Source organism: Lytechinus variegatus, chromosome 17 (assembly GCF_018143015.1).
Source record: "Lytechinus variegatus isolate NC3 chromosome 17, Lvar_3.0, whole genome shotgun sequence".
In the NCBI taxonomy this organism is placed as follows: domain Eukaryota; kingdom Metazoa; phylum Echinodermata; class Echinoidea; order Temnopleuroida; family Toxopneustidae; genus Lytechinus; species Lytechinus variegatus.
In genome coordinates this window covers 1,844,664-1,858,504 of record NC_054756.1, presented here as the reverse complement: position 1 = coordinate 1,858,504, position 13,841 = coordinate 1,844,664, and the positions used below count along the sequence as shown (strand labels likewise).

The window sequence follows — 13,841 nt, the reverse complement described above, 5'->3', positions numbered from 1 at the left end:
ATATTTTAATTGTCATAGTTTTGTTCGTTTGTATTAAAACACATACAATAGTTTGCTGCATCACAAAAATATTGGAAGAGTCAAGTAAACACAAAAAGCATAGTTAAGTTTGTTTTTTCTAATTAGCTTTCCATAATGTTAGCCAAGAGTTAGACCATGATATTTTTAAGTTCAGAATGTAAAGCATTGTATCCTTGTGTTGTTAGCCGATCTAGGATTGAGATTAGATTATATCTGTAGCTCCAGAAAGCACCGCAGTTGGAGGTGGCAGCATGGCCTGTGCAGGGGGCCTGTTTCATGAACGACTTATATATTATGGCATCTTTGCCATTAAAGGGCAAGTCCACCCCAACAAAGAATTGATTGTAATAAAAAGAGAAAAAATCCAACAAACATAATACTGAAAATTTCATCAAAATCGGATGTAAAATAAAAACGTTATGACATTTCAAGTTTTGCTTAATTTCACTGCACATCCCGATCGGTATGCAAATGAGGAGACTGATGACATCATCCACTCACTATTTCTTTTGTATTTTATTATATGAAATATTCTAATTTTCTCATTTTCAAGTGAAACAATGATTTATTCCTCCCTGAACATGTGGAATAAGCATTCTTTAATACTGTATGGTTCAGTAAAGTTGGTCCTTATTGAAAATCTGTAAAAATGAAATATTATATTATTCAAACAATAAAAAAACAAAAGAAATAGTGAGTGAGGGACATCATCGACTGTCTCATTTGCATGTCACCAAGTTGTGCATATCAATGTTTGTGAAAAATAAACGCTACTTTAAAATGTCATAACTTTCTTATTTTACATCTGGGCAATTCCACAGGTTGGGACAAATCTGTAATGTGAGTAACCGACACATTCCAAAGATTTGCCAGGAGCATAATAGAATTTCCCAAGTTTTGTTTTTATACAAAGGATAGTCAGACTGTGTACTTTGTTGTGATACGGAGATGTTTAGTTCCTATCAATAATAATGGAGTTACAGCTCCAAGTATGAGTCAAGGTGTCTCCAAATGTAACGTGAGTAACCGTGGAATAGCCCATCTGATTTTAATGAAATTTTCAGTGAATGCTATTTTGATTTTTCTCTATTTATTCAAATCAACATTTTCTCCCTTGGTAACACGGCTCCTAGCAGCCAATCAGAATCAATGTTAGCATGGTAGTTACCATAATGGTAAGGTTACCATAGTTGTAAGTCTTTATGAAACAAGGGGTGTCGAGTTTTTGGACAGAACACCAAGTTCATTTCCGAAACCGGGGCGAGCTGGGATTTCGTGGGAGGATCTTGGGTGTTTATTTCATAGAGCAAGTCCATTACATTCCGTGTGCTTGTAAATCTCTGATTCAATCCCATCATGCATTGATTCTTCAGAATCGACTTCAACCCATGATTTTGTCATCATCGCTGTTTTGTAAATGTTCTTCTTGTAAATAAATACCCTTCATTATACCCTCCAGGAAGATGTTCTCTGTATCATATGTATCCGAATTCTTAATGCAAACAAATTGCAAACCATCACCACCATCATTATCATTCCACTATAAAAGTCCATCTGATGATCAACATTTTAAATTGAAGAGAAGAAAAAAAAATGTGATAATTCACTCGTTTTCCTCCTTTTAATCTTTTTCCAGTCCAGTGATGGCAAAAATAAGGTTAGTTTTGTGCTACCCCAGAAATATGTCATGTAACACTCGGCTTGAAGTGAGAATCATTCATTAGCCTAAACACCTATCTAAAAAACAAATCACCCTGATAATGGTTTTCATACATTACCAGCTGTAACAAATTCACTTCTGGTAAACTAACTTTATTTAAATGAATCAGTCATTCGATATATTCCAGCACCTGTAGTTTGCATGTTTGGGTTATTAGATCAGAGAGAGACTTTTGGTACTAAAATCGGATGATATGCAGGTTGTTTGGGGGTTTTGGGGGATAACATACGTGCAGTTTGCTGTGCATTTACATGCTATGTGAGTTCCACATAAAGTTTCTATATTCTGCTATGAAGTGTTGGATAGCTCTTTGCACTATTGTTGAGCTGGGTTTTATTCCATCACATTTTATTCTTGTTTAAATATTTTTCATAACAAAACATCTTCATTGTAGGTAGAAGTTATACGTTTATTTTCATGTTTTATATGGGGGTTTCTTCTGTCATTCTGTGCCTAAACCTATACACACTTCAAGTGCTCGAAAAAAATTGAATACATGTTTTGATATCCCAAAGTCATCTTGTTAAATTCTGTAAAATATTTAAACAAATGTCACGTAATTAAATTTTAAAAAGAGCTAAGTGTACATATTGTTGTGAAACTAGAAATAATATGCTTGAAATATGTTGACATGAAATCGACTTGATTTTAAATGGAAATGAGCGATCTATAGACCTTATGCATTGATGTCATCTCACCGCCATCTTAGAGGCTGAAGCCATGATCTGCAGCTGGCATGTCTCTGACAACTCTGTTCATGCATATTCCTATATCCTCTGAGGGAGGGCGCTATAAGATTATGATGTCATATGCATAAGATCTATTGGTGACATTGCAAAGCTGGCTGTACTTATTGCATGCATCTTTTAATTTGCATGGGTTTGATATGATTTGTCTTCTTAGCAGTGGAGTTGGGGTGATTGCTGATTATGTGTATTATTTATAGTTCCTTTGGAGTGATAGGATCAGTAACCATCTGTAGAAATATGAAATTTCTCTTGAAAACAGAAGACAAAATGAAAAAAAATGAAAATCCAAGCACAAGTCAAAAAATGTGTACATGTACCTCAGATCGGTTAAAACTCAATTTGCATTTGATTGAAATCCTGGGCCCCATCTTACCAAGAGCTGCGATAGACCCGATCAGATCAACCACAGGAAAGGTAGCATCCTCAACATCTAAAATGCATGTTTGTTCAAAGTATTTTCTATTATTAACTGTGATGCATATTCATACATTATTTTCTTGAATATTCAGAGAGCTTCTCTTCGTTTGCATAGGATATTATTCAATTTCTTGTAGAAAAGATTATGTTATGGATGGATTTCCATAGAATTGAGTTTGATCAGATGAATCTTAACTCTTTGTAAGATGGACCCTGGAATTTGTTTAGGTAATTGACACTAATTCCATTATTTGCATCTTTGATTCATATGACGTCTGTGTTGTGTGGAAATGCAGCACTTTCCCATTTATAAATCTATTGCCAAGATTGTATTTCACATCATGATTCATGTTAGCATAGTACCATTGGAATGAAAAGGGCCAGTCAGTAGAAAGTTTATAGAATATATTGATGTACAGTGTATGGTAAAACAGAACTTCAAGGCAGTTTGGAAATTGAGACTGAAAAACCCTACAACTTTTGGTAACAGAATTACAACACCACAAATTTCTATTTGATCGTCAGTAAATGAATGTAATAACGTTTATATTTATGCTCTAGATCACTGCCTCTAACCTTGCTCAATCTGAACAGTGATCAGAGTAAGTTTGGTACAGAAATCAGACTGTTTTATAAAGAAAGATATGAAAACTCCAAATATGATGGGATACTGATGAGTGTGTGTATTACATGTATCATGTAGTGCAAAAAGATTATTTATGGGGAGAATTTAATCACTCGGTTGGGAACGGACAATGTGCTGCAGTTATTATGTTTAAATCTGTATTCTGTATTTTCCTTAATGGGCCCAACGTTTTGTCTAATTTGATCTTCTTCATGTGGAATACTAAAATCTGTATATGGGACATCCTAGTTGTTACTGGACAATATCCATTTATATCGTTTCTCCTAAAAACCACATTATACTGTTCATTACATGGAAATATGAGCTCGTGTATGTAGGCCAATCAAGTCTGGATTTTTATTTATTTTTTCATTCTTTGCTTCAAACAAATGTTTTCTAGTTCCTTACATAACACTACAGATTACATGTAACATCACCGCTCCATGTTGAAAATGAAAGCAACAGTCGCGCATTTAGCTCACAATTTGTGTCATTGCTTTATTAAAGGAACATGTGTTTAATGATCAGTACATCGCTATCATCTAGTCACTCTCAAGGGGGCCTGTCTCGTATAACTTAATATCAATAACAATATTTTAATCTAGTGAAATTGTGCAGTTTGATTGGCTAACAGTCAATATGTCACAGAATTCCTGCATTTGTTATTGATAAAGCCCAGCGCTCACTTTGTGATTCGATTGCACTACGATCCAATTGCAAGAAGTTGCCAAACGCATCTCCGTGCATTCGCATCGCAGGCCCGCGCACACATTGCAACAGCTCTGCATAAGTGCGCTGCAGAAGCGCAGGAAATTGGCCATGACGTCATCGTCTAGGACAGATCTGTTTGGCTTAAATCAGCAAAATTGCTGGAAAATGATCATGTCAAATTTCTGAGATTTGGTCTGCGTTCCCACTGCGCCATTGCAGGTCGCAGTTGCAGCTCGTTGTAGGTTGGCGCACTCTCCGTGATTTTGTTGCATTGGGATCTTAATGCAATCGCTTCGCATGGTGTGTGCTGGGCTTAAGTGAATGGGACCCAGTTGCAAAAAAAATTACTTAATACATAAAATAACAATACCCATGGATAACAGCGATTCAACCCATGTAACAATCATGTTCACACTCATGTACATGTAGCGTTATTTATGAGCAGTACTTTGCACTGGAGGTACATGTAGTAAAGGGAAACACTAATTTGAAAAAGAGGAGCATATTTCTTACGGCAATTTTCACTAACAAATGTCATCTAGAGAATTAATGCGTTGGATGAGGGTATTTTTATATTGTATAAATCGGTAACAAGGTGCTGCATGAAATTGTGCTGGTGTTCATTAATGCCAGAAGATATCAATTTTGTCTAGTGGTTAACTCCACTTTAATTTCAAAGGCCCGGTCCCACTGCACTTTAGATGCAGAGAGGATGTAAAACAGAAAGAAACTTGCCATCAGTTGGAAAATGTTACGTATCTGTTGTGTACTCCTTGCATATGTTCTTCATACGCTTTATATCCATTGAGCATCCGTCCACTGTGATTTCATTGTTCACCCATTTTGTCCATTGTCTGGAGCGGATGAAAACGGATAGAGCCAACCTGAAATTTTGCTTGTCCGCTGTATCCGAGTACGGTTTGTGTCCGTCGGCCAGTGGGACCAGGCCTTAAGGCACAAATTTGAAAAAAAAAACTATGGTTTTGAACACTGTATCACAATTTGATAAATGTACATATGTTGATTTTAATACATGTACATCATTTAGATTCAATTCTTAACTATAATCCACTTTCGACGTATTATCTTTGAGCATTATGTGCAGATTTATATGCCATTCTGTCAATGTTCTTGATGCAGATCTTTCTTAAAGTCACAAGCAAGACATCTTATGTCATGTATAGAAATTTTATTTCATAGAATGCTCTCAATTTAATAGAAGACAGTAAATGCATTATTACTGCAAATATACATTATATTGTCATTTTTAATCTAATGATAATTCCATATCAGGGATAATGCAGTGTTTTTATTTCAACAATCTTGTTCGATGTGTGAGTAATTTTAAGTTTGCAAGAGAAATAAGGGCTGACAAGTGTAAATAATCTGAATAACATTGTGTTTATGTTTATTGGACATTTTAAAGTCATTCTCTAGCTGGTTTCTTGACACCTGAATATTCCCATACTCGCCATTTTATCTTCGTATTTGATCAAATTTAATTTTTGGCCGACTACCCCTGTCTGAAGGAGATTGTTAGCCTTGTTAGCCTTTTAAAGACAGTTCATGACTTTGATATATGCAAAGCTTTTATTCAATAACAAGCATTACATTTTCATTATTGCCTGTATAGTTGAAATACATTAAGTCTTTTTGTCTCTACATTTTTTCAAAGCTTGCACTTTTATGGCTACTTGGAATGTATTTGTATTGCACTGAAATCGATTGTTATATTTCACTCTTTGTCGAGCAGGTTATTTTTTTTTATCTTGTCTTGTTTCCTTTTTTGGGGTATGAAATCGATTGAAATTATGTAGTATTTGCTATTTATATTTTTTCTTCATCCATTCAAAAATTTGTTAGTCTGGAGGCTGTTTCATGAAGCTGTTCGTAAGTTAAGAGCGACTTTAGGAACGACTGGTGATCCTTTCTTGTGGTATTGAAATGGTATACACCGATCTCTTTAGTTGCTTTACATTTATTTTAGGTCAGGGGTGTGAGAGTTCAGATTTTTATCTGATTTCAGATTTTTTTATTTTGATTTTCAGCTTTATTTCAGCTTATTTTTGGCTTTCCTCTGTGCAAAAAGTATGAGAGGTTTTTCAGACTTTTTCAACACTCTTCAGCTTTTTCAGATTTTTTTTTGTGACAACTCACACCCCTGTTAGTTAATACAAGAGAATTATTTTTTTATTAATCTGTTTAATAGCTATAAGCTGATCAAGGATTAATTGGGGGTGGGGTACTCTTTAAAGAAAAAAGAAAGGACAAGCAAAACAAACCAAAATTATCATCACTTTTCATAAAGAACATATTCTGCTGCGAAAAATAATTGTCAAGCAAATTAAGGATAAAATTGGAATGTGTTTAAGGAAGTGGCAGAGGCCCCTCCCTGATCCACTCCTAGTATAGCTAGATGGAGGAAGCATTTTGAAACTGAAGGTACATGTAGCATGACTACAAGTATATGTCTATAAAAATGAATTAAAATGGTAAAACTACATGTAAAAGGAACACAAACAACAGCTGAGGTGAAGTTAGCACCATTTTTTTAAATTCTTTAATCACTTCTGGTGTTATTTTTTTTTCAAATTAAAGCTTCTTATTTGATATATTTCTGATTTATTACATCATTCAGTAGAATCTCCTAAATGTTTGCTCTTTGCACGATGAATTAATTGAGGGGATAATGCCCCAGGACCAAAATCCAGTTGAAACCAATTAGAGCAAAACCAATTGAAACCAGTTGGCCAACTGGTTTCAATAGGGAAATTAGAACAACTGGTTCCAATTGAAAACCAGTTGCCAACTGGTTCCAGTTAAAACCAATTGGGCAACTGGAACCAGTTTGCTATTGGTTACAATTGGTTTTCAATTGGTTCCAGTTGTTCCAATTTCCCTATTAAAACCAGTTGAATCCAATTGGAGGCAACTGGTTTCAATTGGTTCCAGTTAGGATTTCCAGTTGCCCAACTGGTTCCAGTTAGGATTTCCAATTTTCCAACTGGTTTCAATTGTACTAAATAACTTCATTATTGCGGATTGAAATAATCATCAGAGGGTATTCATTTGTCACGCAATCTACTATGGTCAACAAGGAAATTCGTGATCACTCGCAAAAAGTGTTCACTGGCTTTCTAGGAAATTCATGATCACTCTCGCAAAAAGTTTTCACTAGCTTACAAGTTCACGAGCTTTCGAGTGCCGCTGCAACTCTTTATCAAGTGAGTTTTATTCATGAAAATTGCAGGATGTGTATATCTTGCTTAAAACGAACAATGAAAATTCTATTGACTTGAACACTGGATTTTGATGTCCCATGTGTGCGCGTAGCGCGAGTGTTGAAACCAGTTGGGAAATTGGAAATCCTAACTGGAACCAGTTGGGTAAATGGATATGACTTCCAACTGGAAATGATTTCTAACTGGAACCAGTTGGGCAACTGGAAATCCTAACTGGAACCAGATGATAAATGATAAAGAGTTGCAGCGGCACTCGAAAGCTCGTGACCTTGTAAGCTAGTGAACACTTTTTGCAAGAGTGATCACGAATTTCCTAGAAAGCCAGTGAACACTTTTTGCGAGAGTGATCACGAATTTCCTTGTTGACCATAGTAGATTGCGTGACAAATGAATACCCTCTAGCGATGGTTTCAATTGGTTTCAACTGGAAATTGTTAAATTCCAGTTAAAACCAATTGAAACCAGTTGAAACCAGCTGGAAATCCAACTGGTTTCAATTGGATTTTGGTCCTGGGATGATGACAATTTATTTTTGTTGAATCAAGATTTCCATATTGCACCATTGATACCAATGATTATTGTATACATGTAGATGTTATCCAAGAACCTAATTTGCTATTTATTAATTTCTCTGATAAGAAGGTAGGGGACAAGACACCTAATTATTCGAATTGATGGTAGTATTGAATGTGCAAAATTGCAGCATCGGCATGCAAAGGGTTAATCACTTTTAGGCTTTGAAACATAATTGATTGCAACTGTGTATCTATGGTAAACCATATACAAGCAATTGCAATATGTTGTAAATATTGATTTTGTTATTCGCTTTATGTAACAGGCTCTTCTCAGACCCCAATATTTGTGGCAAGAAGTTGTAATAATTGACAAAAGTAAACATTTCTGCATAAAGTGCTCAATGGATTTGTTTTTATGTTTAATAGACATTTGTTTTTTAATAATTGCCCAGGAGAAGAGCCAACTATCATTACATAGAATATGGAAATATAGACACTAGGATTAGTTAATATGTTACTTCCCTCCTTTTTGTCAGGCAACATTTTTTTTATCATCACCCTCTAAATTCACCTTTTATACACCCATTTCCACAAATGGAATGTTCCAAATAAAATCATGAAGTATTGAATTCTATACAGATATGCGGTGTGTCCATTCTGAGAGCAGGGGAGGTGATGGAGCCTGCATTGAGTGAGGTGTGTAAGGATATCAGACTGGGAAAGATCCTCATACAGACCAATAATATATCAGGAGAACCTGAGGTAAGGCATAATTCTATTTTCATCAGTAGTACTACAAATATTTATTTGTATATTTTTTTATTTAATGCTTTTCATTCATTTTATTAATTTTGTTTATTGTTGTTCATTTTTATTTATTTTATATATTACAGTATATGTAATTTATTTCCTTTACTCATTTGTTAATTTCTTTCATTAGTTTCATTTATCTATAATTTTAATTTTATCCAAACATACATATTGTACACATTGTATTTATATATGGAATTTATTTTCTTTACAGTGTACTAACATTACCATTACAAAAATTTCCCGTTTGATTCTCGACCGCACTTCGGACTGCAAACTGCGGTCGTATACCCCATTTTTCGTTTGGAAAATCTCAAACAACATTTCCAACCCCGATAAACCCATCTTGGCCAGGTAATCCCCTTGTCTCAATTTCACCACCACGGGCCAGCTAAACGAGCGTTGAGCCAAGGACGAAATGATAAACAACAGCTGTGCTATTACGTAAGACTTGTCTGCCTGTAGAAGGATCTTCGGAATTAAATTATTGTATTCGATATTAATCACGTTTTCAAAGGCATATTACATTCAGACATCCAATACTAGTCCATTTTCAATTTCGAACTAAGAAAATCGACCTCGAAATAAGGAAAAAAAAAAAAAGTAAGCGGAATAAAAATTACGGTATGCATAGCATGCAAGGACCACGATCCATCCCATATAGTTTCTATCCTTCCAGCAAGAAAATATGGGATGCATGCCGTTCACTCGCGCAATGATACAGTCTTAACGAAAGAAAGGAAGGAAGGAAGGAAGAGAGAGAGAGAAAGAAAAAGAGAGAAGGAAGGAAGGAAGAAAAAAGTTTCTATCAACGCGTGTATACATGGAACTCCATGCACTCACCAGAACTACACACATTGCAATCCATCGTGTGTGGCCCCCTGCTGTGACCGTTGATGCTGGGGTGTATTATCTTCGGACTGAGGTCAAGAAACAGGTGTTTCTATACTTAAATTTCATGCTTGAGGGCAATAGGGTTTGAAGTACTGGGAGAAGAGATTTGATGATAAGGGAAACTGGGGTATACTGCTCTTCAAAGCAAGATTTTCGTCATTACAGTGTAATTAAATCTACACAAATTAAATGGATGTTAACAATATTGATTGATTTGCTGCAGAAATTAACCGAGACAATTAGTAATAGATTGAGGATATAACCCACCCATGGAGTATATATCAATAAATACGTATGGATCAATGTTTACTCTAAAACCCATCATCTATTATAATAGTAACCAATAGAACTGTTTGATTTGATGTTCAATAGTTGCACTACTTGAGGCTGCCTAAGGACATCAAAAAAGATTACGTCATCTTGATGGATGCTACCGTGGCAACAGGGGCGGCGGCCATGATGGCTATCAGAGTTCTTCTGGTAAGATTTATCATCTTCTCCATACATACTTAAAGGCCACCGCACACCTTACGACTGTTCGCGATCCGATTTTGGAACAAATCGTATTTTGCTCATTTTCTGAAAATGTGAATGGAACATATCATTTTATTTGAGGTTAAAATTTATCGAAAGAATACTAATATAACCATTTTGAAAGGTTGCAAGCTTTTAGTTTGGAGTAAAGGCCAAATTAGTCTCAAATCGTAACCAATCTTACGACTGCTATGATGTCATTACGACTAGATATTAAATTTTAAGAAGGATGATTGCATAGTCACAGATTTGAACATAGGTATTGGTACAATGAATAGATTATTACACAGTAAGATATTCCAAGTCTCAATATTAGCATCAAAGTCTACTACGTTTTATTCCAAAATTGAGTCGCAGACCAATCGTAAGGTGTGCGGTCGCCTTTAACCTGTTGGAGACTAGTCTGTAGGCACAGACCCTTGATTTTTGCAATTCACATATAGTGCATAAAGCAGAGTCTGAAGTAGTGAGACTACAGCGCGTCCCAAAAAAAATGTCCCTCTGATATGCGGCTTAATAACTTCCAAAAATAAAAATTATTCTCAATGAAATGTATGGATATTGGAAGCCCATCTCATGTTCTAACTTCTATAAAAAATTTCATTGGTCTCACTTCAGTGGTTTCGAATACACAGCCTATTATGTAACAGTGGTGCTTTTCAGCCCATTCCAAGTTTGTATGCATGCAACACTGCTTTGTGATCTTTCTTGCATATCAACCCCTTCGACCATTCTGACCAAGGAGATATCACCTCTATCTCCTTGTTCTGACCAAGGAATTCCCTGATCTGACCAGGGAAATCTCCATGATCTAACCAGGCTCATCAAATCACAACCTTGAGCATGTTCAGAAGGGCAAAAACAGTATTTGACAGTTCATTTCATGTTTGATAAACGGGAGATGCACAATGATTGAGACAACGGGTCATGTCTGTTTCATGCATAATTCCAACAATACTGCATTTTTGTTTTCATTACTTTTTTTAGCTAATTAGCTACTGAGGTCAAGTTCAATAATTTAGTGTAACTTTTTAAAAGAAAAAGTCAAAATTTTCCTTTTCGCAAAGGGTGATTAACTTGTGGGTTCCCCCTTTTTCAGCTCATTTTACTCATCCATCATTCACATTTTCTTTCAAGTTGGTGCACTGATTCCCTTTATCAATCATCAAACAAACTTAATTTTTTATGTTTCTTGTCCTTCTGAACATGCTCAAGTTTATGATTTGATGAGCCTAGATATGATTAGGGAATTATCCCTGCTCAGATCCTGGATGTAAGAATGGGGGTTAACATGCCATAGACAATGAAGAAATGCATCAATGCTGCAAACTTGGAATGAGCTAAAATGCACCATTGTTACGTAACATAGTGTGTATTCAAAACCGCTGAAGCGCGACCAATGAAATTTTCAGAGAAGTTAGAACATGAAATGAGCTTTCTACTCATGAACATTTATTTGAGAATCCTACCACATTTTAGAATTAATTCAGTCCTATGTCAGAGGGACATTTTTTGGGGGACGTGCTGTAGATTCACTGTGTACTGTGGCTGGCTCTGTCTGTGTCATATGTGACGCATACAGGGAGTTTGGTGTACATGTATAGCCTTATTCACTCTATCAAATATGAGTCTGTGCATGCAGACTAGTTGGAGATTATGGCCCGTATTCTGAAGTCGGTTTATGTTCTAACTCTATGCTTAATTTACGGGAAGCCAAACTTGTCAAAATTATTAATTGTATGTTTCATATATTTACTGTGCTCTTTCCCGATTCTTCAATGGTGAAGACAATAACCTATTTATACTACCTACTAGACAATTATGAATGATTTGAGAGCCAAATGAGCTGAAATGTGATATCTCTACTGTTGGTGATTTATGTAACAATTGGCTATCCATACTTAAACCACAACTTTAGACCAGAGTTTCAGTTAAACCCGACTTCAGAATACGGGCCTTGGCCATCATATATAAAAAACACATGTTATAGCTACATCATCCAATCGGTTAATATTCTGTTCTTTTCTATCAACTTTTGGGTGTAGAGGAATACCAATTTATCCTTTTATTTTCTCGCCAGAAATACATATACATGTACCTTACCTGTTTACGTCATAAAAAATGTAATCAGGTAAAAATGAAATATTCATAATGTTATGATGAGATTTTAATATCCTCTTTTCTTTAGGACCATGATGTGCCACAAGAAAACATCTTGTTCTTATCATTGCTAGTTGCCGAATCAGGTTTGTAATCTTTATATTGTCTTATTATTATTCTTCTACTTGTATTTTTATTATTGATAATTCAAATACTATTGTCTGAAATGAGTCAGAGCTTTGAGTCATTTGGGACTGAATTTTATGTTCAAATTCAAAAGTTGAGCAAGTTCGAAACAGGTCCCGGACAAGGTAGTTCATTTTTAACACAAGATTTTTTTATGATGCTTCTTCATACTATATTAAAGCAGTCAGTTTCTTCCAGGTAATAAATGACTCCTCGATGAAATCATGGAAATAGAATTCTGGCTATCCTCTCTTGAAGGAATATATTTGAAAAATGGTTTCAAAAAGTAATATGAAAAATAGTCACTAAAAATGTTTTAAGATCTTGTCAAGCATTATGCACTAGATTGTAACGTCTAGGTGACACAATATTTGCTCCTGCGACAATTGTTCAGGGCGTTGTTTTCAATTTTTATGTTAGGTTTAGGGTAGGGTATTGTGTTCTTTCCAGAGTTAACCCTATCTAGGCCAGGGTATTTTGGGAGTTCATATGGCCGGGGGGGGCCTCTGAGATTTCTGCCGTTGGCCGCGCGATTGCGCCAAAAATTGGCACGCAGGTTGTCTGGGACATAATCTACAAAATTGTATAGTAATTTATTTTATGCAAATTGCAAGTGATTATGCTAATTTATGCATAATTAATATGCAAAATCATGCTTTTCCTTTTAACTCCCTAAATAAAGCTCCAAATTTTCTAATTTTTGGTTTGGAAACTCTTTGTGGTGTTCTTAGCAAGTGTACATGAAAAAATTGCAATGTCAGATCAATTTCCTATGTATGGTATTGTTTTTTGCAATTTCTTATGTATTTCTTAGTTTTTTGGACCTTTTGTTTTTCTTTTTTTTCAGTGAAATTTGTTGGGAACTCTTCTGAGATCATAAACAGCATAAAATAAATACATTTGGACCAGCAAAACTAAAAATGATCATACATTTATGATTTTCTGATTGAAAACACAATTTGCATTGACTTTGTACATGAAATAATGTTTTGGAGCAATTTTTGGTCTGACATGCACTAACAATGTTGCGTAATTTCGGAACCACATACCCGAGTGACGTAAGACTGGTCTCAAAAGTTGCGCAAGACTTGAAAGTAAAAAGCAGCGAGTAGCGCGGTCAAAAAGATTTGCGCGGCGAAAATATCGCACCAATTGTTGACCCCCTGGCCTGGATAGGGTTAAAATTAGTCATTTGATTAGTGTGTGGACTTTATAGCGGAGCAATTGTTGCCAGAGCAAATGTCATGAAACCAACAAAGCATGAGTATGATACAGTGAATGGGCTCCTTCATCTTCAGCATCTTCCCTTTGGGATAA

General features: G+C 35.4%; 1 protein-coding gene across 3 annotated transcripts in view; it reads left to right on the top strand.

The window, feature by feature from the left end:
• Nucleotides 1–13,841, top strand: part of LOC121430530 (uridine-cytidine kinase-like 1) — a 35,830-nt gene that overhangs the window by 18,743 nt on the left and 3,246 nt on the right. For 2 of the 3 annotated variants that reach the window (XM_041627823.1, XM_041627822.1), the window contains exons 13-16: nt 1,658–1,678; nt 8,640–8,762; nt 10,077–10,184; nt 12,427–12,484. In XM_041627823.1, the coding sequence (XP_041483757.1) occupies nt 1,658–1,678; nt 8,640–8,762; nt 10,077–10,184; nt 12,427–12,484 (310 nt within the window). The remainder of the gene's footprint in view (nt 1–1,657; nt 1,679–8,639; nt 8,763–10,076; nt 10,185–12,426; nt 12,485–13,841) is intronic. The other variant, XM_041627824.1, reaches the window with a different exon arrangement.